This window comes from Rhinoderma darwinii, chromosome 11, assembly GCF_050947455.1.
Source record: "Rhinoderma darwinii isolate aRhiDar2 chromosome 11, aRhiDar2.hap1, whole genome shotgun sequence".
Lineage (NCBI taxonomy): Eukaryota > Metazoa > Chordata > Amphibia > Anura > Rhinodermatidae > Rhinoderma > Rhinoderma darwinii.
Genome location: NC_134697.1, coordinates 18,129,267 through 18,152,832, shown reverse-complemented (window position 1 = coordinate 18,152,832; position 23,566 = coordinate 18,129,267). Strand labels below are relative to the sequence as shown.

Sequence of the window (23,566 nt, the reverse complement as noted above, 5' to 3'; positions counted from 1 at the left end):
CTATAATACTACATTACTATAAGGGTATGTTCACACGCAGTGACCAAAAACTTCTGAAAATACGGAGCTGTTTTCAAGAGAAAGCAGCTCGTGTTTTTCAGACGTTTTTTATGCCACTCGCGATTTTTGCTGCGTTTTTCACAGCGTTTTTTACGCCCATTTTTGGAGCTTTTTTCTATAGAGTCTGAAAAACCGCTCCAAAAACGTCCCAAGAAGTGTCCTGCACTTCTTTTTTGCGGCCGTTTTTTACGCGTAAAAAAACACCGCGAAAAACGCTCCGTCGGAACAGAACGCTGTTTTCCCATTGAAATCAATGGGCAGATGTTTGGAAGCGTTCTGCTTCCGATTTTACTGACGTTTTCCGGGTGTTTACGGCCCGAAAAACGGCCGTAAATAGGCCGTGTGAACATACCCTAACACTACATTACTATAACCATACTACATTACTATAACTATACGATGTTACTGTAACAGTACTTCTTTGCTATAATAATACCGCTAGGTTTAAACTTGCGAGTTTACTCCACGTGCTTATTTTAATAATGCAGTTTTTCAGTTTGTGTCGCTGAATGCAGTCTGGCTTCTCAGTTGGCAGCGTTTTGCAGACACAAGAATGTGTCAAGATTGAGCAGCCCCTTTTTAGATAGTGCCACAGTGCCCTCTGTTGATAGCGCAACTCCTGTCCCCTTGTTGATAGCGCCACACGTCCGCCCACTTGTTGATGGCGCCGCGCGCGCCCGCCCCTCTTGTCGATGGCGCCGCGCGCGCCCGCCCCTCTTGTCGATGGCGCCGCGCGCGCCCGCCCCTCTTGTCGATGGCGCCGCCCGCCCCTCTTGTCGATGGCGCCGCGCGCCCCTCTTGTCGATGGCGCCGCGCGCCCCTCTTGTCGATGGCGCCGCGCGCCCCTCTTGTCGATGGCGCCGCGCGCCCCTCTTGTCGATGGCGCCGCGCGCCCCTCTTGTCGATGGCGCCGCGCGCCCCTCTTGTCGATGGCGCCGCGCGCCCCTCTTGTCGATGGCGCCGCGCGCCCCTCTTGTCGATGGCGCCGCGCGCCCCTCTTGTCGATGGCGCCGCGCGCCCCTCTTGTCGATGGCGCCGCGCGCCCCTCTTGTCGATGGCGCCGCGCGCCCCTCTTGTCGATGGCGCCGCGCGCCCCTCTTGTCGATGGCGCCGCGCGCCCCTCTTGTCGATGGCGCCGCGCGCGCCCGCCCCTCTTGTCGATATTCGCCACGATCTGCGTTGCAATAAATGTTGTCCTTCAGTCGTGCTACATTTTATGCGTTGTCCGTTGTTTACACTGGAAGCTGCCTTCAATTACGAGGTGCATTATTCCACTTTTGTACAAGGTTTTCTTGGATGTCTTTGAGCGTTTGCATTATTCACATGGAAGCTGTGATATGGGAGTACAGTGCTTTTTTTTCCCTTTTCCCTGTTCCTGAGGGGTCTGAATATAAGCTGCTTTGCTTTATTGTGCCCTTGGTGTATGAAGAGTTAAGTAACGTTGCCAAATGGTGTGATCAGCAAATATGAGTGTTGCAGTGACATCATCATCTCTGTCGCTAGGAGCGTTGATGCTTTTCCTGTAGGTGTGGATGTGTAAACCATTCAGTCAGTAACTGAACCAATACAATACATTTATTTAAGATAATATTGTAGCCCTAAGGCGACCATATGTTTACTTGTACTTAAATAAATCGCTGGACTGAAGAAGCCTGAAGTGGTCTACTAAGTGCCAGGTTGTGGAGAATAAGGCAATGCTCCCTGGGAAAAGTATGCAAAATAGCTCTCCATTGCCACCTATAGGGGGCACTGGTGAGACCGTTTTCTTCATTCTGGAGGAGAGCTATTTTGCAGATCTCTGAAGCCGTGTTGATGGCAGTTTAAGGCTCAAGGTTCTCTTTAGTTAGTGGGGGTCCCAGCTCACTGACCCTGACTGATGTCTACTGCCGATGCAAAGCGGCTATTTGTGATGTCCGCTTGGCCGTTTCCGTAACTCCCATAAACCACAAAGTAGAGAGCGTTGCGTAAATGCGCAAACCTCTTTATTAATTATAATGGTAAAAGAGGACATGCTGAGCATCGATGACTGGGCCCTTTGTTGTCCTGATAGGTGAGGGTACCAGAGGTAAGAGCCCCACCTGTCAGGCATTGTATATGTCATGAGTACCCCTTTAGGGTGCCTTGATGTCTGGTATAAAGAATACATTTGTAAGGATGCAAATAACCAGGGAAAGTATAATACTGGCTGTAACTCGGGATCAGCATTAGAAGCGCTCTGGCCGAGGCCTCCGGGACTGGAGGAGCCCCTGATGTTGCTGTCCATATATGGAAAGTACTGTCAAGGTCTTCTCCAATCCTGGAGTTGCAGATCAGAGCCCTCCCGATGCTCTGGCATGGGGACTCCGTAGGTTAAAGCCCCTGACATCACTGTCCTTATATGGACAGTGAGATGGATTCCTACCCAAAGTATTCTGGAGTAGAAAATAATCAAGAAATAACGTTTGAAGAAGTGGTCGGACATCTGGTTTGTGACATTCTGATGACACTCTGAAATTTCACATCACTTCAACATCGCTTAATCTGTATTGAGAAGCTTTAGTCCTATAGAAGTAGCGGAGGTAATTTTGTCAATAAAGCAGAGTCAATACCGTGACTGCCATATGACCACTTTGCTTTCCTATGGGGAAAAAATTTGTCTGCGATTCCACGTGAGAATTCTGAGCATTGAAGTTGCGGTAACCTACGATTTTACCGCAACTTTTATTGTATGTGGAGCTCTAGACTTCTTTACCTAATTGAAACATTTATCAAGTCCTGAATAAAGGTCCGTGCGCTAAACATTATACACAGGTAGACACAGCGCAGAAACCCTACAGCGCTGCAGTAAAGTCCCATAGGCCCTCTGTATGCGTCCTCCGTGAGTCCCTGTATTATAGTTTAGGTGCCGTATTGTAAATCCGTACAACATCCAGCCGTAATAGTCGCGTGTAGGAGTCAAATGGCTGGACAAATTGTGCACCGTCAAATATACTTAACTTCTCCAGATTCTTAGTGTTACAGATAATGCTGTTCCTGTTCCCCATTGAAGTCAAGAGGAACTAGATCTGTGGCAATTTAGCAATGGCGGCGCCAGTTCTGTTTTTTTATGCAAATAGTTCAACCGTAGCAAAATCCTACGTGTATGAACCTATATACATTTTTTTTTCATTTTTTTGGTGTAGTGGGATGTTTCCCAGAACTCCTTGTAGTCGTAGTGAACGGAATCTCAACCACCATAGGGATTGATTATTATCTCATTTTGGTTTAGTACAACCGTGGGGGTCTTGGTGTTGTGGCCATACTGCAACTTCACAGAGAACCCCTTTCAGATGTGAGGTGGCCCCCAACACCCTCTGCAAACTGCCGATCATGCAGGCGGAAGCCGCTTCAATCCAGACACATGTATATGCATAGCAGCCATTCTAATGAATGGACGTCCAATTTCTACACGGACGTAGTGACACAATGAGGAAACCCATTTAAAGGGTAACACCATATTATATTATAATGCAGAGCTGAAATTTTACGTCAAAAGTGGATGACACGGGCACAGCTTGTGCAGCTGACATCCTGCTGCAATGTCCAGAATCAGCGTTACCGCCGAACCCGGATGTTTAACCCCTTATATGCCACGTCTAACCGTAAACGCAGCATATAAGGTGTTTGAAAGTAGGAAAAGAGCTCTCATTGCCCATAGGCGCCCTGCAACGTGATCGCAGGTTACCTATAGGTTTCCATGGCCACTCTTAATGGGGTTGTCCAGGTGCGGATAGGTCATCGGTATATGATCGGTGGGGGTCCGACACCCGGAATCTGCACCGATCAGCTGCCTCGTTGCCTGGGCTCATTGAAATGAATGCACATCTTGTGGTGCATGGTCCGTGATTTCAGACTGCCCGCGGATGACACTCTGCAGCCCGTCAGTGCCGTAATCACAAACCGTGCACACCGCTACGGTCGTGTGCAGGACGCCTAAAATGGTAAAAAATAAAATAAAGAAAATTAAAATACTTGACCCGCAAAATAAAAAGTCCTGCATGGGTACTGGTTGAACATGTGCCATTCCTCCTTGTTTTATTTCACACGCACGTGTGTGTTTTGCCCACCAGGACTGCACAGGAGGAGCATGCGCAGAGAAGACCCCTGTGTGGCTCTGTTCCTCTTGCATCCCCTGTATTCCACTATGCACCGCCCTGGCTGCGTGACCGCTGCAGCCCCGCGTGTGCAGGAGAACATCCACATGAACCATCAATGAAAAAAATGTAATCAAAGGCAATGTATACTTATAATTTATCCCATATACCCTGTGCCGTTGTGCACTGCTCCCGTTGCCACACAATCCCAAGGGAACTATGAGGGCATGGTTAGACGTGGTGGACAGTTTCTACTGCGGATTTTGCCACAAATGTAATAATTCCATTCGCACCGCAAATCTGCCATGTCTGAACATGCCCTGAGGCAACTTCGTCAGTGCACAGGACGGTGTATGAAGATGAGGAGACCACAGGTAGCTTCTGGGAAGTGTAGTTTTCCAGAGGCAAACGGAGGTCAAATGTTATAACGAAATGGACCGCCCGTTCGTCTCTATGTAGAAAGCAGCAAGAACGAGAGATAAGGGGGGCACAGAGTAAGGGCTCATTCACACGAACGTGAATCTCGTCGGTGTCACAGCCGTTAAAACAACGGTCATCACGCGGACCAATGTATTTCAATGGGGCCATTCACACGACCGTGGTTTCAACGGAGCGTGTAAGCGGTCCGTTGAAAAATAGGACGTGTCCTATTTTACTGCGTGTCACGCATCCCTCCATAGACTGTAGTCTGTGGGGGATCCGGGACAATGCGTTCCACCTCGGACGTGGATGCGGCAGTGGGCTATGTTCGTGTGAATGTAGCCCAAGTTGATTTGGGCATAGGGGAGTCTCTTTTTTTAGCTGCGAGATAATCCCTTTAAGACGTTAAAGGTCTGGAGGTCCGAACATCCGGACTCCATCCTTACCCACCGTGAGGGCAGAAGCTCTCAAGTCACGGACCAAATTTTGGAGGGACCTATAGCACTGATATTTGTAAAATAATGATTCTGCGATCTTCTGGTTTGTCCCTTGGTGGATCAACAAAACCGCATAGTGCTTTTCTAGGAGGAAGTCCGCTAAGCTGAAAGCCGCTCTGTTTGCTTTGTTGTAGCGTATCCTTGTGAGATTACAGCTTTGTAAACATATACGGGACGTTATTCTGCACAATAAAACGATATCAATACCTACGTAATGGCTTCGGTTGTTTAAAGGGCACCTGTCACTTCTAATAAACCCAGGGCAGTGTACAGGACAGTCTACACCAATGATCTTCAACCTGTGGCTCTCCAGCTGTTGAAAAACTACAATTCCCAGCAAGCCCTGATGGTTGTTGTAGTGGTTGCAATAGCTGGAGCATCACAGGTTGGCAACCGTCTACACCATGCTCAGATGTGCCTAATCTCTGTGAAATCGTCCCCCAAAACTTCCCGGCTACTAATGTAAATTTTGGCCTATTGACTTTTGGGTTCATCAGTTTTCCGTAAGCTATCGTTTTTTGTTTTTTTACTGGATAAAATAGCGCAGCATGCTAATGCAAATGTGAACATGGCTCTGGGCCTATTCACATCAGCATTGGACTTCCGTTCATCTGCTCCTTTCGCCTTTTCCATCCAGAGGAATCGATGAACGGAAAGCCAAATGGAAACCATATCTTCCATTTGCATTACCATTGACTTCAATAGCAATGCTACCGTTGCAGTTTGTTTCTGTTCCGTAAAATTAAATTTTTTGTTTTTCTTTGCGTGGAAACCATAGCGTAGTCTACATTTGAAATCAATGGTAATACAAACGCAGGCTATGGTTTCCATTTTGGCTTTCCTTTCATCGGTTCCTCCGACGGAAAGGGTGAACGGACGCTGATGTGAACACACCCTAAATTGTCTAGACTGGATACAGTTGTAGCAAATACTCAGCTGTGAGAAGTATTAGGTCTGTATAGCTTTTGTGTCTCTGGCTGTAAACAGGAATGTTCCCATTCGGTGAAAGCAAGAGGAGGTTTTGAAAATGATGCAGAGTTCAGACACAAAGGCCCACATTTATTAAGCCCCAGTGCACACGTAGCGGATTTGTGGGCGGAAAATTCGTAGTAGAAGTCTTGCCGGCAAGTAGATATAAAAAAATGTCATCCATATGCTGAGGAACATGTTCTACACGGAAGTCCGAGCGAGCTGCAGATTTCACTTTTTTTTAACTGTAGAAGGGGTTAAATCCGCAGCAAATTTTGCATGTCACAGGCTGAGTTTGCTGCAGAAATCCGCAACAAATCCTCTGTGTATGGGTACCCTAACGGTGAAACGGTCCTTAGTGCCCATAGCAACCAATCGCAGCACAACTTTAAGTTTTCCAAAGTTAGAGAGAGCGTTGATATTTCTGCCCAAATGTGAATTAGAAAGTTGTAAAAAGCGTTTGTTGTCTGGCTTACTTTAAGGCGTTGTTCACACAATGCAGATTTTGCAAACAATTTTTAAGCCAAAACCAGAATTGGATCCAGGAGAGCAGACGTTTATAAGACCTTGCTTTATATATTTCTTCTGTTTTAGGTTTCGTTCCTGGTTTTGGCTTGAAAAATACATGCAAATCTGCACTTTGTGAACAAGGCCTTAGGGCTTGTCCACACGTAACGGAATTGCTGTGTATTTTCTGTCCGGAATTGCGGAGGGAAAATACGCAGCGGAATACAGTAGCAGTAAAGTGGATCTAAATGAACAAATGTCAACCACGTGCTGCGGAAAATTTCAGTCCAGAAATTCACCTGCGGTGCGTATTTTTAGTTCCGCAGCATGTCGATTCCTGCTGCTGGAAGCTTCGCCGTGTCTGCTAATGACCATCAAAACGGCTGCGTTGGCGTATTTAATTCTTCACTAGTTCCTTTTTGCACATCTGCGCTTTACGACATAAACACAAGGCCAAGTTTTGCGCTAGAAAGCAATTCCCATCTAAAAATATGCGCAAAAGCAGGATTCACTGCGACGTCGGAGCTCAGCTGTTTATAGACTGCGCCAAACAAACTAGCGTGCGCCGCTGTTTACTAATGTTTTTGGCCACTACATCCCACCCCAATTTTAAAAATCATTTATTTTTCTTGTGCCTATAAAACCTTTTTCATTTTGATTTACTGGATGTTTCTCTATTGAATATCGTAGTCAAGTACATAAAAAAAAAAATCCGCTATGGCGACGCATACCTCCCCGCGACGTATGCCCAAAGGACACTCTACTGGCATGCATGCCCAAAGGACACTCTACTGGCATGCATGCCCAAAGGACACTCTACTGGCATGCATGCCCAAAGGACACTCTACTGGCATGCATGCCCAAAGGACACTCTACTGGCATGCATGCCCAAAGGACACTCTACTGGCATGCATGCCCAAAGGACACTCTACTGGCATGCATGCCCAAAGGACACTCTACTGGCATGCATGCCCAAAGGACACTCTACTGGCATACATTGTCAATGGGGCCTTATGCATACGTTGGACGTATGTACCAAGATCTTTCCCGACGCATACGCCGAACGTACATTGCAAATGCAGTGTGAATAGACCCGAACACCCATTCACCTGGTTTGGGTATGTTCACACGTACACGTCCGTAACGGCTGAAATCACGGAGCTGTTTTCAGGAGAAAACAGCCCCGTAATTTCAGCCGTAATGGCTTGTACTGGCGTCTTTGGCTGCGTCCATTACGGACGTAATTGGAGCGTTTTTTCCATGGAGTCCATGGAAAACGGCTCCATTTACGTCTGAAGAAGTGACAGGCACATCTTTGACGCGGACGTCTTTTTTACGCGCCGCCTTTTGACAGCGGCGCGTAAAAAAAATGACCGTCGGCACAGAACATCGTAAGACCCATTCAAATGAATGGGCAGATGTTTGCCGGCACTTTTGAGACGCATTTTCGGACGTAATTCGGGGCTAAAACGCCCGAATTCCGTCCGTAAATAGTGTGTGTGAACCCAGCCTTATACAAAAAGCCTTGGCCCCCAGGGCTGTCCTGTGAAAACCCAGCGGCTCTTCCCTTTATTCTCCTTTTCTCCTTTCATTCTATTTTCCAATTGCAATAAAAACTGAGAAATATATATATAAAAAATCGCAGGAGATCACGATCTACAATGCAACTGCAATAAAATAGTCCAAACACAATAAAAATGTAACTTGTGAACGTACCCATATTATGTTGGGAAAGCTTTTTTTTTTAAGCCACTATCAGACATCCGTAATATGGCCGCATTTCGGCATCTATACTACAGCTACAAGCCCCTGACATCCCGCGGTTCTACTGAACCGGACTTCAATCACTGTAGGATCCTATGGAGTTTGAAGTCCGGTTCAGTAGAACCTCAGGGGGTCTGGATATGGGGGCGGTAATACAGATGCTAAAATGTAGCCGCATAAATTCAGCCCAAGGCCTCATGCACACGACCGTGCTTTTGCGGCTGCAATTTTTGCGGACAGATTGCGGACTCGTTCATTTCTATGGCCCCATGCACACGACCGTGGGTTACACGCATCCGTGTGGGGGCAACAAATCCGGACCGCAAAAACTCAGGACATGTCATTTTACGGTCCGGATTTGCGGATTCACCAAAACTGGTGAATGGTTGTGGGTCCTGGCGACACACTGATGCACAACAAAGGTTTTTTTGTGGTCGGATGGACCGCAACGGACCCCAGGTTTTGCGGACCGAAAAGCCAACGCGATTGTATGCATGAGGCCTTAATGTTATGGAGGCTCTCGCTAAACTTTACTCTTGAAGAATTGGCCTTTTTGATTATTTTTGTGTCTTTTTACTTGTACTACGTTTTTAAGAACTTGACCCAGCAATTCTTTCCGCGTTGATACAATCCATGTACGGATTCTTCTGCGATGATTGCATTTGCATAGTATTTTAATATCATGGAACATATCATCATAACCTGCAGGGTTTCAGCAGAAAACAAATAATCTGACATAATTGAAAGGTATCTTAGAAATGAGGAGCAGCGTGATCAGATGTCCTTGGAAATGTTTTACCGTCTTGATGATACTTTTCTTCTTGTCAACAAAAACTATACAAAGATACAATGAATTACCATCTTCACGGAAACCTACGATCAAGCAAAGAAAATACATAGCTCGTACAAAATGACAAACAACCCGACACTTTATCTATTATATTTTGTTGCTTTTATTTTTTTTTAATGGTGGAAAGAGCTTAAATGTTATGTACAACTTCTAAATCTTTTTTTATTTTTTTATTTATCAAAAATTGTATCAGTGTGATTGGAGCAACTTCCTAAATACATTTTATTAAAAATATTTTTTTACTTTTTGAGATGCAGCTGCTTTGTATCCTGTATATAGAGCAGCTGTATCTAGGGCTCAGACCTGAATCCGTCAGGTCCGCAAGACTGACGGGTTCAGTGACAGCAGCACAGGATCGAGTTGTTATCGATCATAACTTAGATGTGATCGATTACAGTTGGGTCCCGCTGACCCTGAACCCGTCAGTCCCACTGACCTGACGGATACGGGTCTCAGCGCTAGATACAGCTGCTCTATATACAGAATACAAAGCAGCTGTATCTCAAAAAGTTAAAATTATTTTTAATTAAAATGTATTTAGTAAGTTGCATCTATCCCACTGATGCACAATTTAAAAAAAAATAATATATGACTTCAAAGGTGTACCTAGTCTTTAAAGAGGTCTGATTTACAAAACCTTATTGAAAAAGTCTAAGCTATTGGATGGGGATCCCCTCTAAAACCGATCTCTCAGGAGAACCGTCTGCAACCCCTGAGGCACAGCTCCCTTTGCTGTTGGCTGAGCGTGCATGTGCTTTCAATGGGGAGTGGGGGATATTTCTGTGGTTTACATAGCGCTAACAGAAGTTATTACTCACCAGTGGGGCTCACAATCTAAATTCCCTCACTGTATGTTTTTGGGTTGTGGGAGGAAACCCCTCGTAAACACTGAGAGGATATGTAGATGTTGCCAGATTTGAACCCAGGACTTTAGCGCTGCCAGGCTACAATGCCAAATACTGAGCCAACGTGCTGCCCTGGCATTTGCTTATCTCCCATGGGAATATAGGATCAACATCTGCTGTCAGGGGGGATTCGGAAACCCCCATACGCAGAGTTGGCTGGTCCTAATGAAATCCACGGGTTCGTCCAACTTTCATCTAATGTATATAGACATCTTCTACATAAAGAACAAAAACAGCAGTGGAAAATGTTCAGTTTTTTTTTTCCTTTCAATATAATCCACTTGCTGAACAAATAAAATGTTCAAATCGTGATCGGCCTCACTAATATGCCAATGCTTTCTTATTGAAGGGTTAAAGCATCTAAACCGTCTATGATAAAAATCTGAGGGATGAGTTGGTTTGGAGTAGGTAGCAAAAGTCACAAAAAAAAATGGTTACAGGATTTGGATCCGAGGATCAATCCTAAGTGTGGACATCGCTATTTCTGTAAACAGATGTGGCTGCTATGCGTCATGTACTCACACAACTAATTACATGTCATTCTGACTTTGTAGTCTGTTTATATTTTGCCCTTGTAAATATTTTTCTATTAGCAAAAAGATCCGTCTATTTCGTAAGCATTTGTACTCCCTAACCGGGGAAAAAAAAAGCTTCTAAATTCATTGCACGTGTACAGGATACACATAATGGCGATACATCTGACATTTTCTGTTCTCCATAGCTCACGTGTCAGCTTTGCTGTACATACAGGCGCAGATAAGCAGAGTCATCTCATTATCATTAGAGGGTGGACGAGTTATTTACAGCTCTATTGTATTACTGGAAGCCTAGATAGGGCAGGATAGCAACACTATACACTATGTACACAAATAATATACACACAGATAATATACTATATACACAGATTTGTATGCAGCTCTTCTATCACTCCCTGGTCTCTGTGAGAGGGGGATGGACCACGGCACTTTCTGGAGACTGTAATAATAAAAAATTGATTTCTCTTTTACAGACTTATGCCTAATTAATCGAACTAATGTTGTCTACATAAGACATTCGACTTGATAACTATTGAATGGCGGACAGGAACCAGTGTCTTCATCTGTTCCCTTAATTATATAAACAGTGCGGTTCATGTGGATCCTTTAAGCCGTTTATGAAGAGCTTCGACTTGTGTAAAATGATCTGATTGCCAAGTTTCTGGGTAGCTGTAGTCCAGCCTGTTTTGTTGCCAGGAATTTATGATGCTCAGAGTATTTAAGGAATGGCAGATTGGACAATTAGTATTACCTGCAGAGGAAGTGTGGAAACAAAGGCCCTGTACATGACTCACGGTACTAGAATGCTTCTGTGTCGCTCAGTATATAGTGTCAGACTCCGATATAGGGTCACATCCCGTGTCGTCTGTCTATTACGCTCTTATGATGTCTGATTCCTCCTCCCACACAGATAATGTCTGCGTGTAGTGCAGGGCTGAACGAGGGGGATTAGCCAGTGCAATTTAATTTAAGGAATTATGTTCTTATTTTGTTAAACAATATACGCTGCAGATTGGATTAGAAGGCAAACAAATGTTTTCTTGCTAAAATCCTAAACATCTGACGTCGTGTAGTTTTAAGCTGGTCATATGGGCCAGATACTTGCGGGATAAAATGTTTGGCCGTCCGTTCTGTCCCCCGATTGCCCCCATATAACATGCACATGCTGCTTTTCCTGAACGTAGATTTTCTCCTGTCTTCAGACATTTATGGCATATCCACGGTTAGGGCCGTTGCCTAAATCAAAATCGCGATTAATTGAACATATAACCTCGATTACAATCAGTGAGTGATTATTTAGGCCACATTTCTACGCCACTGAATTAATATATATCCCCTGAGCCTGCTGTATACTACTGTGAATGATATACCGTGACACTGCCCCCACACAGTATAATGCCCCATAGCTGCCCTCCAGACAGTATAAAGCCCCCCTATAGCTGATCTCCACACAGTATAATTATCCCATTTCTACACCAAGAATAATAAAATACATACTCTCCCAACCCCGTTCCTACAACGACTGGAGGTGATCCCTCTTCTCTACCGGTTTGCGTGGCTCAGCGCAGACAGGCGTGATGACGTCACCGCCTCGCGCCTGTGAGCGGCTAGGCATAGACAGGTGCAAGGCAGTGATGTCATCGCACCTGTCTGTGCTAAGCCGTGAGTGGCCGGAGTTACATAGTGAATGGTAGGGCTGGGAGCTAACTGCCCCCTGCTGTACCATTTGGATTCAACTGTATCTGCATCCTAAGGATGCAGATACAGTTGAAACCGGGTAAAAAAAAAAGATTAAGTGTATGTTCACACAACCTATTTTCAGCCGTTTTTCGGGGCTGTAAACGCCCCGAAAAACGACTAAAAATGCGGGGACTGAACGCCTCCAAACATCAGCCCATTGATTCCAATGGGGTAAATTGCGAAACTCCTTGTAAAATGAAGTGCATGTCACTTCTTGAGCTGTTTTTGGAGCCGTTTTTCATTCTCAATAGAAAAACGGCTGTAAAAAACGCTGCAAAAAAATGCAAGTTGCTGAAGATCAGAGGCTGTTTTCCCTTGAAAACAGCTCCGTATTTACAGCCGTTTTTTGTTAAGCGTGTGAACATAGCCTTAGTGAAAAAAATGAAATACGTGACGTCCGTTATCTGCGCTTAATTTCGTTGTCATTTTTTTTTTCCGCTTAATTTCTCTTCCCTCTCCACGGCATATTATATAAACGTCTGACAGATGCTGGTCCCAGCTCTGGGACCCACACTTATTTCAAGAACTGGGGGACCCCTACCCCTGTCTGCTTGGTGATGCGGCTGCCACAACCAGTGGGAGAATGGATGTTATTTCCGTTACTCCCGTAGAAGAGAATGGAGAGGGCCACGCATGTGTGGGGCCACCTTTCCTTTCAATCTCTGCCTGGATTAGGCAGCCAGCGGTCACCTTACCAGGCGGGGCAATGGTTGGGGGCTTCCCATTTTTAGGTACCGGTCATAGACCTGGGACCTACGTCTATTAGACATTTGTCATATCCCATGCACATGCCATAAATATCTGAGATGGTAATTCCCCTTGAGTGAACTGAAGAATCTTGAGGGGATCTTTTAGGAAAGAATTCTCAAACCTTTTCTTCTAGGACCTCACCAGCCAAACCAATTATGACGCCTGAGCCTCAGCGGTAGACCGAATTCATGCAAAAAAAAAGAGATTGGAACCGTCAAAACAGGGTGATAGCCGGTGTAGAGGGGGAGGGTATGTAATAGCAGCCATATTGGTTGTGTCCATTTTTCCCAGTATTTTTAGCGATTTGACAAACAAGGACGTCTCAAGGACTTTTTTTTTTTTGCTTGTTAACTTTATTTGAAGAGGAAATGCTCTTGAAGCATGAGTATAAATGTGAATGCCATCGCTCGCCGGCTCCTGGGAATCATCTTCTCTGTTCCTCTAATGTATAAATGTCCTAAGATAAGTTCAGTGAACTTTTTTGCTTATGCTGCGTAAATGTATTGGAGTCGTGTGTATATCCTAATTTGCTGCTCATGCCAGACAGATGCTTTAGTTCCAGGTAGATAGTTCATTATTCATTAGACTTCTGATCCATAATGAAGAAGCTAAGAGTTCAGCTCCTGGATTTTTAACAAATTATATTTTTTTCTTTTCCCGACCATAAAGCATCACCTTGAAATATCAGAGAATGCAATGGACTTTGAAACTGCTGAAGGTATCCATGGCTGCAGAAATGAGATAATGCACAAAAAAGACCTGAATCTCCAGGTATGGTACCTATGAAATGTAAGAACAGGCATCTGCTATACGATGCTATGGAAAAAGTATTTGCTCCCCTATATGGACATCTATGAAGGGACAGGGGGATGGCCGCAGGGGTGGCAAGATGTTGAGAGAGGTGCAATGCAATGTCCTGATTATTTTTGTTTGACACTGGACTGGCCTGACAGAGTGCAACGATCACACCAGACTGTGGCCTGACGGAGCGCCACGATCACACCAGACTGTGGCCTGACGGAGCGCCACGATCACACCAGACTGTGGCCTGACGGAGCGCCACGATCACACCAGACTGTGGCCTGACGGAGCGCCACGATCACACCAGACTGTGGCCTGACGGAGCGCCACGATCACACCAGACTGTGGCCTGACGGAGCGCCACGATCACACCAGACTGTGGCCTGACGGAGCGCCACGATCACCCCAGACTGTGGCCTGACGGAGCGCCACGATCACCCCAGACTGTGGCCTGACGGAGCGCCACGATCACCCCAGACTGGCCTGACGGAGCGCCACGATCACCCCAGACTGTGGCCTGACGGAGCGCCACGATCACCCCAGACTGTGGCCTGACGGAGCGCCACGATCACCCCAGACTGTGGCCTGACGGAGCGCCACGATCACCCCAGACTGTGGCCTGACGGAGCGCCACGATCACCCCAGACTGTGGCGCTCCCATGCTCCCTGTAGTGGAAGCTGCAGGCAGCCAGAATGTTATTTATTTAAAGGGGTATTCCCATCACTGTAAGTGGTGGCATATCGCTAGGATATGCCATCACTTTCCGATCGGTGTGAGTACGACTGCCATGACTTACCAATTTTTACAATAAAGGGGCCATCACTGTGGCTCGTTTACTGGTTTGTCAACTGTGGTCCCTTTTATCCAGATTGTTGGGGGTCCTGGCAGTTGAACTCCTTTCGATCAGAAAGGAGCAATATGCCCTCACTCTCTGTGACGGAAATACTCCTTTTAAAGGGGTTGTCTGGGAATAGAATAAAGCCTTAACACCGTTTTACACAGGCCAGTAAGTGGCCAAATGAGCGGTGGTATGAAGGCTCGTAACAGATTATTGCTCTGCGTAAACAGGGCAACGCTCGTTCGTCGGCTATTCTGATGCACCCAATAAAATGGTCTCTAGTCGGCAGCACGTCTCCCTGTGTAGGGACTTGTGCTGCTGACATGATGGAAATGTATGAGGACGAACGATCGCAGTAACGAATACTTGTCCCCATACATCACCAATCATTACTCCTTGTGAAGGGAGCAAACGAGCGCTGAATGACGAGCTGTCTTGGGCCGTGTATAAGGACCTTTAGGAGCCAAAGGCACTTTTTTTTTTTTTTTAGCCTGGAGCCCTGCTTCATAGACATGAATTTAAAAGTTTTGTCCAGAATTAGATGGAAAAATCTGTTATATTTTTTTCCCCGAAAGAGTGCCACATCTGTCCTTGCGCTGTTCCTTGAATGCTGCAATACCAGAAACCGCCCATGGACAAGAGTGGCACTGTTTCTGGAATAGAAAATGCCTTTTATCCCATCCTGGACAGCCCATTTAAATCTGTTTTTGCTGTAGTGCTCAAGTCTAAAAATTTCTGAGCCAAATGATATTTATTTTGCTTGCAATTGTGACTTTTTATAGTCGCTATCTGGAGCCTACTTGATTGGCAGTGTCTAAGGCACCCTGTGTAAACATCGCAGCGATCAGCAGATGAACCAGCAAACGCTCAATCATCTGCTGGTCGTATCGTTTTAAAAATTTTAAATATTATCGTTGTCGGCATCACATCTTAGTGTAAACATGATAATGTATGGGGACAAGCGATCAGAGTAACGACCGCTCGTCCCCATCCATAGTTCCTTGTGACAGGAGCAAACGAGCACTAATCAACAGTGTCTCATTGATCGGCACTCGCTTTATCGGCCGGTGTAATAGGGCCTTAATGTATCGTGCAAATAAATTTATTAATGCATTGTTCTATGTTTATTTTGTTAATTTTACATGTTTATCGCTCGCTTATCCTTGGCATGTAGCTCCCTGTTGTCCGCACAATGCCCATGTAAAAAATGCAGTGACTGTGAAGCCGTAACAGACCGTTCTTGACCTGCAGCATTTCCAAAGCCAAGAACTTTCCAGTCCCCTACGGAGACACTGAGCCTTGAAAATCGTTATATATTTTTTTTATTATTTCTGGATTTGAAGGAGGAAGAAATAAATTCTGATGATGATTTGTCGGAAGACGGTCAGTCCAGACAAAAAGCAGATAAGCGCAGAGCCAAGAAGAAGGTAAGTAGTCCGCTCCTACAGGACATCGTACACATTCTGGAAGGTTCCTGGTAACCCGGAGATTTTATCTAGCCATAGTTCCGATACCTGCCAAACTATTTACACACATATAATGTTCTGTATGCTTCTTCCCTGCCACCGCCTGGTCTCTGGGGAAGGGGCTTTCCTCCATCTCTCCCTGGAGACTGTGATAGTCTATTGACACTATTCTGTCCATTTACTGCCATTCATTACAGCTGCCATAAAGCACGCACAACCTGCTAACCTTTAACAAAACTATAATCACATTATTTCTGTTTTTTAAGACTCTCATCTAATTAATAAAACTACAATTTTAACCATCTGCTTTAACTCTTTTGCATCCAGGGTTTCGGAACCATTTTTAAACACTTGACATAAACATAAATAAACGTAAAATCATACCCATATTTTTTTTTTTTATTCGACACCAGGCACATTGTAAAAATGTCACACAGCACTTTACACTCATGGTCGCCTTCATTCACTTTTGCTTCATATGGTAACGTTTTGTAAAAAAATTGCATACGAATTCAGGTTGGTGGCTACAAGTCTGATCCTAGCAGAGCCGGAGACACACAATGCCTGCTAAATAAAAGTTCAAGATGTGCAATGTTCATTACATGCACATATCTCCGCTATCCAGATAAACACTCGAGTCACAGAAGCTCAGAGAGCGATTAGATCTGCAACTGCTTATTATCCTCTCGTCCCTTCAGTAGTGAAAAAAGAAAAACATCCTAAATGTGAGCACATATCCTCTAGAATTAGTAAGAATAGTGATAACCTGAAGAAAAGTTATTGTTTTATCCCCACCGGGGTCACTTGAGGCTGTTCAGGGGGAGAGATGACTGTAAAGGCCCTACTATTGGCCGGTGCAACGAGCGCTGATCAAAGAGACCGCTCATTGATCGGCGCTCGTTTGCTCCGGTCACAAGGAGCTATGTATGGGGACGAGTAGTCGTTACGCCAATTGCTCGCCCCCATACATTTCTATCATGTCGGCATCACATCTCCCTGTTTTTCACAGGGAGATGCGCTGCCGACAATGATAAAATTTCCGTTTTTTAAAACTATAAAACCAGCAGTTTGCTCGTTCACCCGCTCATCGCTGCGCTGTTTACACAGGGCAATTATCGGCAATGAGCGTTATATGAACGTTTGTCTGCCCGATAATTTCCCAGTGTAAAAGAGCCTTAACAGGCTGTGATCTTTCTTGTTGCTCTCACTTGCAGCTCCCTCCTCCCCTACACTGACACACAGCCAGGAAGAAAAATTTTTCATCCTGCTCCCTGACTACTAAGATCTTGGTATCCTATTCAAGCCGTGATGTATTATATACATCTATGGCAGTGAAAGGGTTAAAGCAATTGTTCAGCTGTGGTCTTAAAAATTATATAGAAGTATCTACCTCCTGGGTGTTGATCACCTGTTTTATTTTTCTTCAGGATTGCCTACTTTTGCTCCATTAGAGAATAGCTAGGATCAGCAAATGTAGCTTAAAGGGGTTATGTGGGGACCAAAAATTATTATCAGTTTAGTCCCTGCAGTATGTGAGTGCACTCGCTAATATACAAACCGGTCCCCCGTCACGCTGATTGAGATTTTTATAGCGCTGCCGGGGGTCTAGTGGCACAGTCGTCTTTGATGACACGACTTTGTCATGTGACCGGCTCCGCTGTAGTCTATGTACAAGCAGGAGCAGTAGAACCGCAATCTATGAAAATCTCAGAATCAGCGAGACAGGGACCGGAATGTATATTAGCGGTGTACTCGCATACTGCAGGGACTACACTGCTAATAATTTTTGATCCCCACATAACCCCTTTAACTTCATTGTTTAATGGAAGTTTGAGGTATCCTCATTAGAGGCTCATGGCTCTATTACACCAGCCGATTTCGGCCGGTGCAGCGAGCGCCGATGAACGATCATTGATCGGCGCTCGCTTGCTCCTGTCACACAGAGCTATGGATGGGGACGAGCACTCATAACTCCGATCGCTCGTCCCCATACATTTCTATCATGTCGGCAGCGCGTCTCAATTTTTACACACGGAGATGCGCTGCCGACAACTATATTTCACTTTTTTAAAACAATACGATCAGCGGATGATCGTGCGTTTGCTCGTTCACCTGCTGATCGCTGCCCTGTTTACACAAGGCAATTATCGACAATGTGCGTTATATGAACGATCGTTTGCCCGATGATTGCCCAGTATAAAACTCCCTTCAGTCTGCTGCTCTTTCTCCCATGCTTTACACTGCTGCTCCGCTCATTTGTCAGCTGTGTAAGAGGACAAACTCTGTGCTCAGAGATCAGATTTTGACTGATTCATTATAAACTAAAAGCAACTAAACCATTAGTGAGAAAAACATTATTGTGCAATAGCCACACATGACTCTCCGTAAGGTGGGCGGTGAGGGGGAGTGGGGGGGGGGGTTCTGGAGATCTGCTTTGAGTATTCAAAGGATTTTAAAATACATTATATGGTCTAATGCGTTCTGCGGTTTGCCTGCATTTTACACAGACATTTTAACAAAAGAAGGAATGTGGGCACCACTCATGGAATTGGGTATTGGGTGCTGTCCAGGAAACACAAATGGAATAAATTCCATGTACAAAGAAAAGAAGTGTAACCTATAGTGTTTGCTCCAAGAATGATGCAGCGTAACTATTAGATCAAATATACATGATCCACTTTATTTTCTCCAAAAACAAAAGACCACTAGAAGCTAAAACAGTCAAACTTCCATAGGACGTAAAAGATTTTTCACGATTTTCTTTGCTGTCTGAGCACCTGTCAGGGAACGGACCTGCATGAATATAGCTCACGGTATAAACCATTTTTCACAAGGGAAATATCATGCATTTACATTGCCCCACATGCATTTTTCTCAGACGATAGTGGAACATCCTAATTCTAGTTCACCTTACTAACAATGAGAAAAATTTGAAGCATGACCGTTACAGGGACATTCCCATTTTAGGCATTTATGCCATTAATCCCTGGAAGGCGCAAATCCCACCATTGGATCCCTAATCTATCGGCAGAACGGGGTTTTTACGTTACTGCCCATTCAATAGAGTAGTCTCCCCATTGAGGTGTATGGGAGGAGAGTGATCACTGTAAGTCATATAAAATAGTGATATCGGAAGTCGGGGTGTTTCCCAATTGCACTTCTTTTGAATTGTGTTACTAAAAATGACCTTTAGACCTTAAGCTGGCAATACACGAGATAAACGTCGCACGAAGCTGCTGATTTCTACAAGATCGGCAGACTGTCTAATGTGTGTGGGGGCCCCTTAAGAGCACGGTTGGGATATACTCCATCCTTTGTTCCCGCTGGAGTCAATCCGCTGCCAAAGTGGTTTTGGAAACTACGTCTTATTCCCCTCTCCCAAAAGAAATCGTCATTCGTGTTCGGCTGAGCGACTCGTGTATGTTTATAGTGGAGTCGGCAGAAATAGTTGTTGGCGAGTTTTCCTCCGACGGTTATCTCCTGTATGGCCAGCTTTAGTGCGCGAGATCTTTCAGCTCACTGGTTGATGGAATGGCGCTTCAGGAGACGGCCCGTAGCTTCTCTTTATTAGATCGTCTTATAGGCGCCCCACAATAAATGGGTCCATCTGGCGACCGGTACCATTTTAGTATTACAAACCATTATAAAACGGCGGCAAGCTTTGGATTTGGTCCATGTTAAACTTTTATGTAAGCGAGACCTTTATATTTAGATTTGTCTGATCAGCTGCATGTAAAAGTCTAGAGAAAAATACCACAGACACCAAAAATCGAGAAGAGCGGGGCATGCTGCGGCCGGTCACCCAGCTTTTCCAGACTCCAACTGGGACACATCTCCTGCTCCAATAATGCAGGGGGCTGTAATGGTGCAACTTCTCCAAAGACAGACCGAAACAACCGAATAATAGTCTTACCCACGTTGTCCCATTCCCAACTTCAAAGCATGTGATGGGGGGAGGGGGGTGGGACTGTAAGGGGTTAATCTATTTACACTCAATCAATTTTGCACTCGGGTCGCAAATGGAGTATAAATCACAGCTCAAAACAGTCCACAAACCCCAGAACCCACTGCCACCACCGACCGTGTACTGAAGTCGATGGGTACCCAAAATGTCAACACTGCTCTCCAGCAGTAAAAGGGTTAGCACGCTCTAAGAAAGGCTATTCATTTTTTTAGAGCATGGAAGCACCAAACTTAAAGTTTGTAGCTTCAAAGGCTATAGACACTTTTTTATTGAACTTTATATATATTTTTTTTTTTTTTACTAAAAAACAATTGCAAAAATGTTTTAGCCTAAAATAGACAAAATGCAATAATAAAAAAAAGAAGTCAGCGATTCTCTACTGCAGCTTGCGTGTATTCCAGTACATAAGAAGCTGCTCGGTGCCGTTTAGTATGAGTTCCGTCAGACAGACTCGCTGTCGGCTCGCTCTCCAGACCCTCCTGTCTTCTGATCGCTCATCTACAGATTCCATTACACGGCCCGACGTGTATAAGGACAAGCGATCGTTACTCCGATCGCTTGTTCCCATACATTTACATCATGTCGGCAGCGCATCTCCCTGTTTACACAGGGAGATGCGCTGCCGACAACGATAATATAAAAGGGCAGATCAGCCGCTGAACGAGGTTGATCGTTGCCCTGATTACACAAGGTAAACAACGGGAAAGAGCGTTTATATGAACACTCGTTTTCCCGATCATTGGCCCGTGTAATAGGGCCTTAAGCCCAATTCTGATCTAAGCAGAGTTGATCAACTTGATCAGGCGGAATCAACACTGAACGGCGCTGAGCAGCTTGCTATGTATTATTGAAGCTGCAGTAGAGAAATGCGTAATTAATTTTTTTTTTTTTATGAAAAACATTTTTTATGATATTTATTTTTGCATACAACCGATAAAAAGCAATAAAAACGACTTCAAAGGTGTCCATATCTTTTAATATGAAAGATACAGTGCTTATAAAAAGAGCGAAAGTAAGACCATAATATACAAAATGACTAAAAAATGGGAGAAAACAAAGACTTTAAACACTTAGAATCTTTAGAGGCTCTTCTGGTTCCTCAAGGGTAGGAATGAAGAAAGGATGCCCACCAGACTTGGATCTGAACCCCACAATGTTAACTACCTTCTTATTGTCTGCCATTTAATCCCCTTCGTCCTTGTGTCAGGTTTCCAGAGCTGCGCACCAGAAGTGTTTGTAAAAGGACAGTGAGGAGATCAGGGGGAAGGACCAGAAGTGTTAGGCCTCGTTCACATCTACTTTCAAGGCTCCGTTGGGGGCCGTCACAGATCTGGCTGCGCTGTTGTCTCCAGTAATATCACGGACTCCTCCGACGGAAAGCCAACGGAACCCATTAAAGTCCATGAGATCCGTCGGCCGTTTTCCACTGGAACCTTGGCTTCTGTTATTCCCTTGTTCTGCTCCTTTGACGGTGCAGAACAACGGAACACCCCAATGCAGGTGTGAACATAGCCTTACATAGGTCATTGTCCTTTTATTCCCCTCACTATGATCCCTTAGTTTAGGATTAGGAGAGGTCCATTTGCCCATCTTTGATGTTTGTACAGACCGGACCTAGGTGTTAAAGGTGACCCTACGTCTTCTCCAAGTGTCAGCGCCTATACCACGGTCCAATACATCCACAACTACAATAAAAATCACTGGCCACCCCGGCCAATTCCAAGAATGAACCCTGTTGTTGCCAGTTATGTACAGGCATAATATCTTTTTTTCATTGACATTGACTTAAATTAGAGGAAATTATGTTTTAACAATGCAGAAACCCTTTAATACAAATTATATTCTCTCCCTATATACAGAGACAGCGGGAACGGAAAAAGCTTGAGAAGAAGAAACATCTTGAAGAAAATGAGCAGGTATTCTGTCTACCAGTCATGTTGGTTATATGCAAAAGTCCTATAAACACTTGTAAACTAACATACATGTTGGGGGTTTGCATGACCCCCAACTACAGATTAAGGGTGTCCCAACCGGACAGCCCTTTTCTCATAATGAGGCCATCCCCAACTTGTTGCTAATAATTTTTTCTACTCCTTTGTGTAAGTGCATTACATGGCATCCATGCAAGTGAATGGTCAAGCAATGGTAGCCACTCTTATGCCCTCATATGCCCCAGCTGGGGGAGAAAAAAAAAAAATCGTTTTCTTTTCTTTCTCAGGTTTATTTCCGAGTTGCATTCATAATTGTACTGACTTCAGAGCTGAAATCTCCCAGTATACCTTGCTGGCTGAACATCTACACAGACCTTGCTTGGTCATGTTCAAAACGAATTCTCCCACTGCGTTAAAAGAGCTCAGCTAAGCTGTTAGGGGTATCTCTGACCACAACCTTGTTGACAGTTTCCATGGACAGCAAGCAGAATTATGAATACAGCTCTGCACTGTAATACGGGCTGTAATTCACCATAGGTACAAAATAAGAAATGCAATGTATATTCAACGTTTGTTCTTAGTTGTAATGACTCAAATGTTATGCAGTATTTCTATAAAGACCTGGTAGCCAATAGTTTTTACTAATTGGTATAATTATGACTCACCTGCTCAAACGCTTTATGGCAGATACCCAGCGGCGGCTAGATTGCTTTTATATGTCCTCTTTTGTAATTGCTGCGGTGTTACTAAGCAATTTCCGGTCTCGAGGGGAACTAGTTGTCTTTGCCAGTTAAAATAAGTTGTAGTCGCTTTAACATATGACGGAATTGAAGGTGGACTGTCCCCCTTTAAAGAGTCTCGGTGGTGGAGTTTCACTTTAAGAAAAAGTTTGACCCCCTAAATCCTGCTTGTGTTCTGCTGTTTCTTTTTCCCTTTCCTGTGGCTTGCACTACACATTGTTACTCAATAGCTTTATGTCAGTGGTTATAATGACCCCTTTGTTGGTGAGTGACTCCGCAGAGCTCTGCTATTCTGAACTAAAGTCTTTTTACAGGACTAAACATGCATCATAATATGTATTCACTGTATTGCCACATCCAAACCCCTTCTCTTTAGTAAGTGGGAATAAGGGCGTTGTGCATCTGGGAGCTTGTTTGACGAGTTCCCAATTGCCCATATGTAGATTATATACATGGAAATATTAGGACAATAATTTTTTTTTCTTTGGCAGGAGCCGGAGTGGGATGTAAACAGTGCGTTTGTTGCCAATGCTGCCAGTCATATTAGACCAAAGAGCAGGAATAAACTTGACAAGAAGCACAGTGCTAACAAAGAGAACGAAGAAAAGGTGCAAGAGGTAAGCCACCTAGTCCTGACCAATTAGACCGGGCTAGTTGGGAATCTCGCCAAGTATGACATTCAAAAATGGTGCAGTAACTGCATGTGTTACTGGGA

General features: G+C 44.7%; 1 protein-coding gene across 1 annotated transcript in view; it reads left to right on the top strand.

The window, feature by feature from the left end:
• The window catches only part of LOC142663619 (uncharacterized), a 69,971-nt gene that overhangs the window by 16,411 nt on the left and 29,994 nt on the right, over positions 1-23,566 (top strand). Inside the window, exons 2-5 of the mRNA XM_075842371.1 lie at positions 13,780-13,881; positions 16,094-16,177; positions 22,040-22,096; positions 23,343-23,468. Of these exons, the coding sequence (XP_075698486.1) occupies positions 13,807-13,881; positions 16,094-16,177; positions 22,040-22,096; positions 23,343-23,468 (342 nt within the window). The 5' untranslated portion in view covers positions 13,780-13,806. The remainder of the gene's footprint in view (positions 1-13,779; positions 13,882-16,093; positions 16,178-22,039; positions 22,097-23,342; positions 23,469-23,566) is intronic.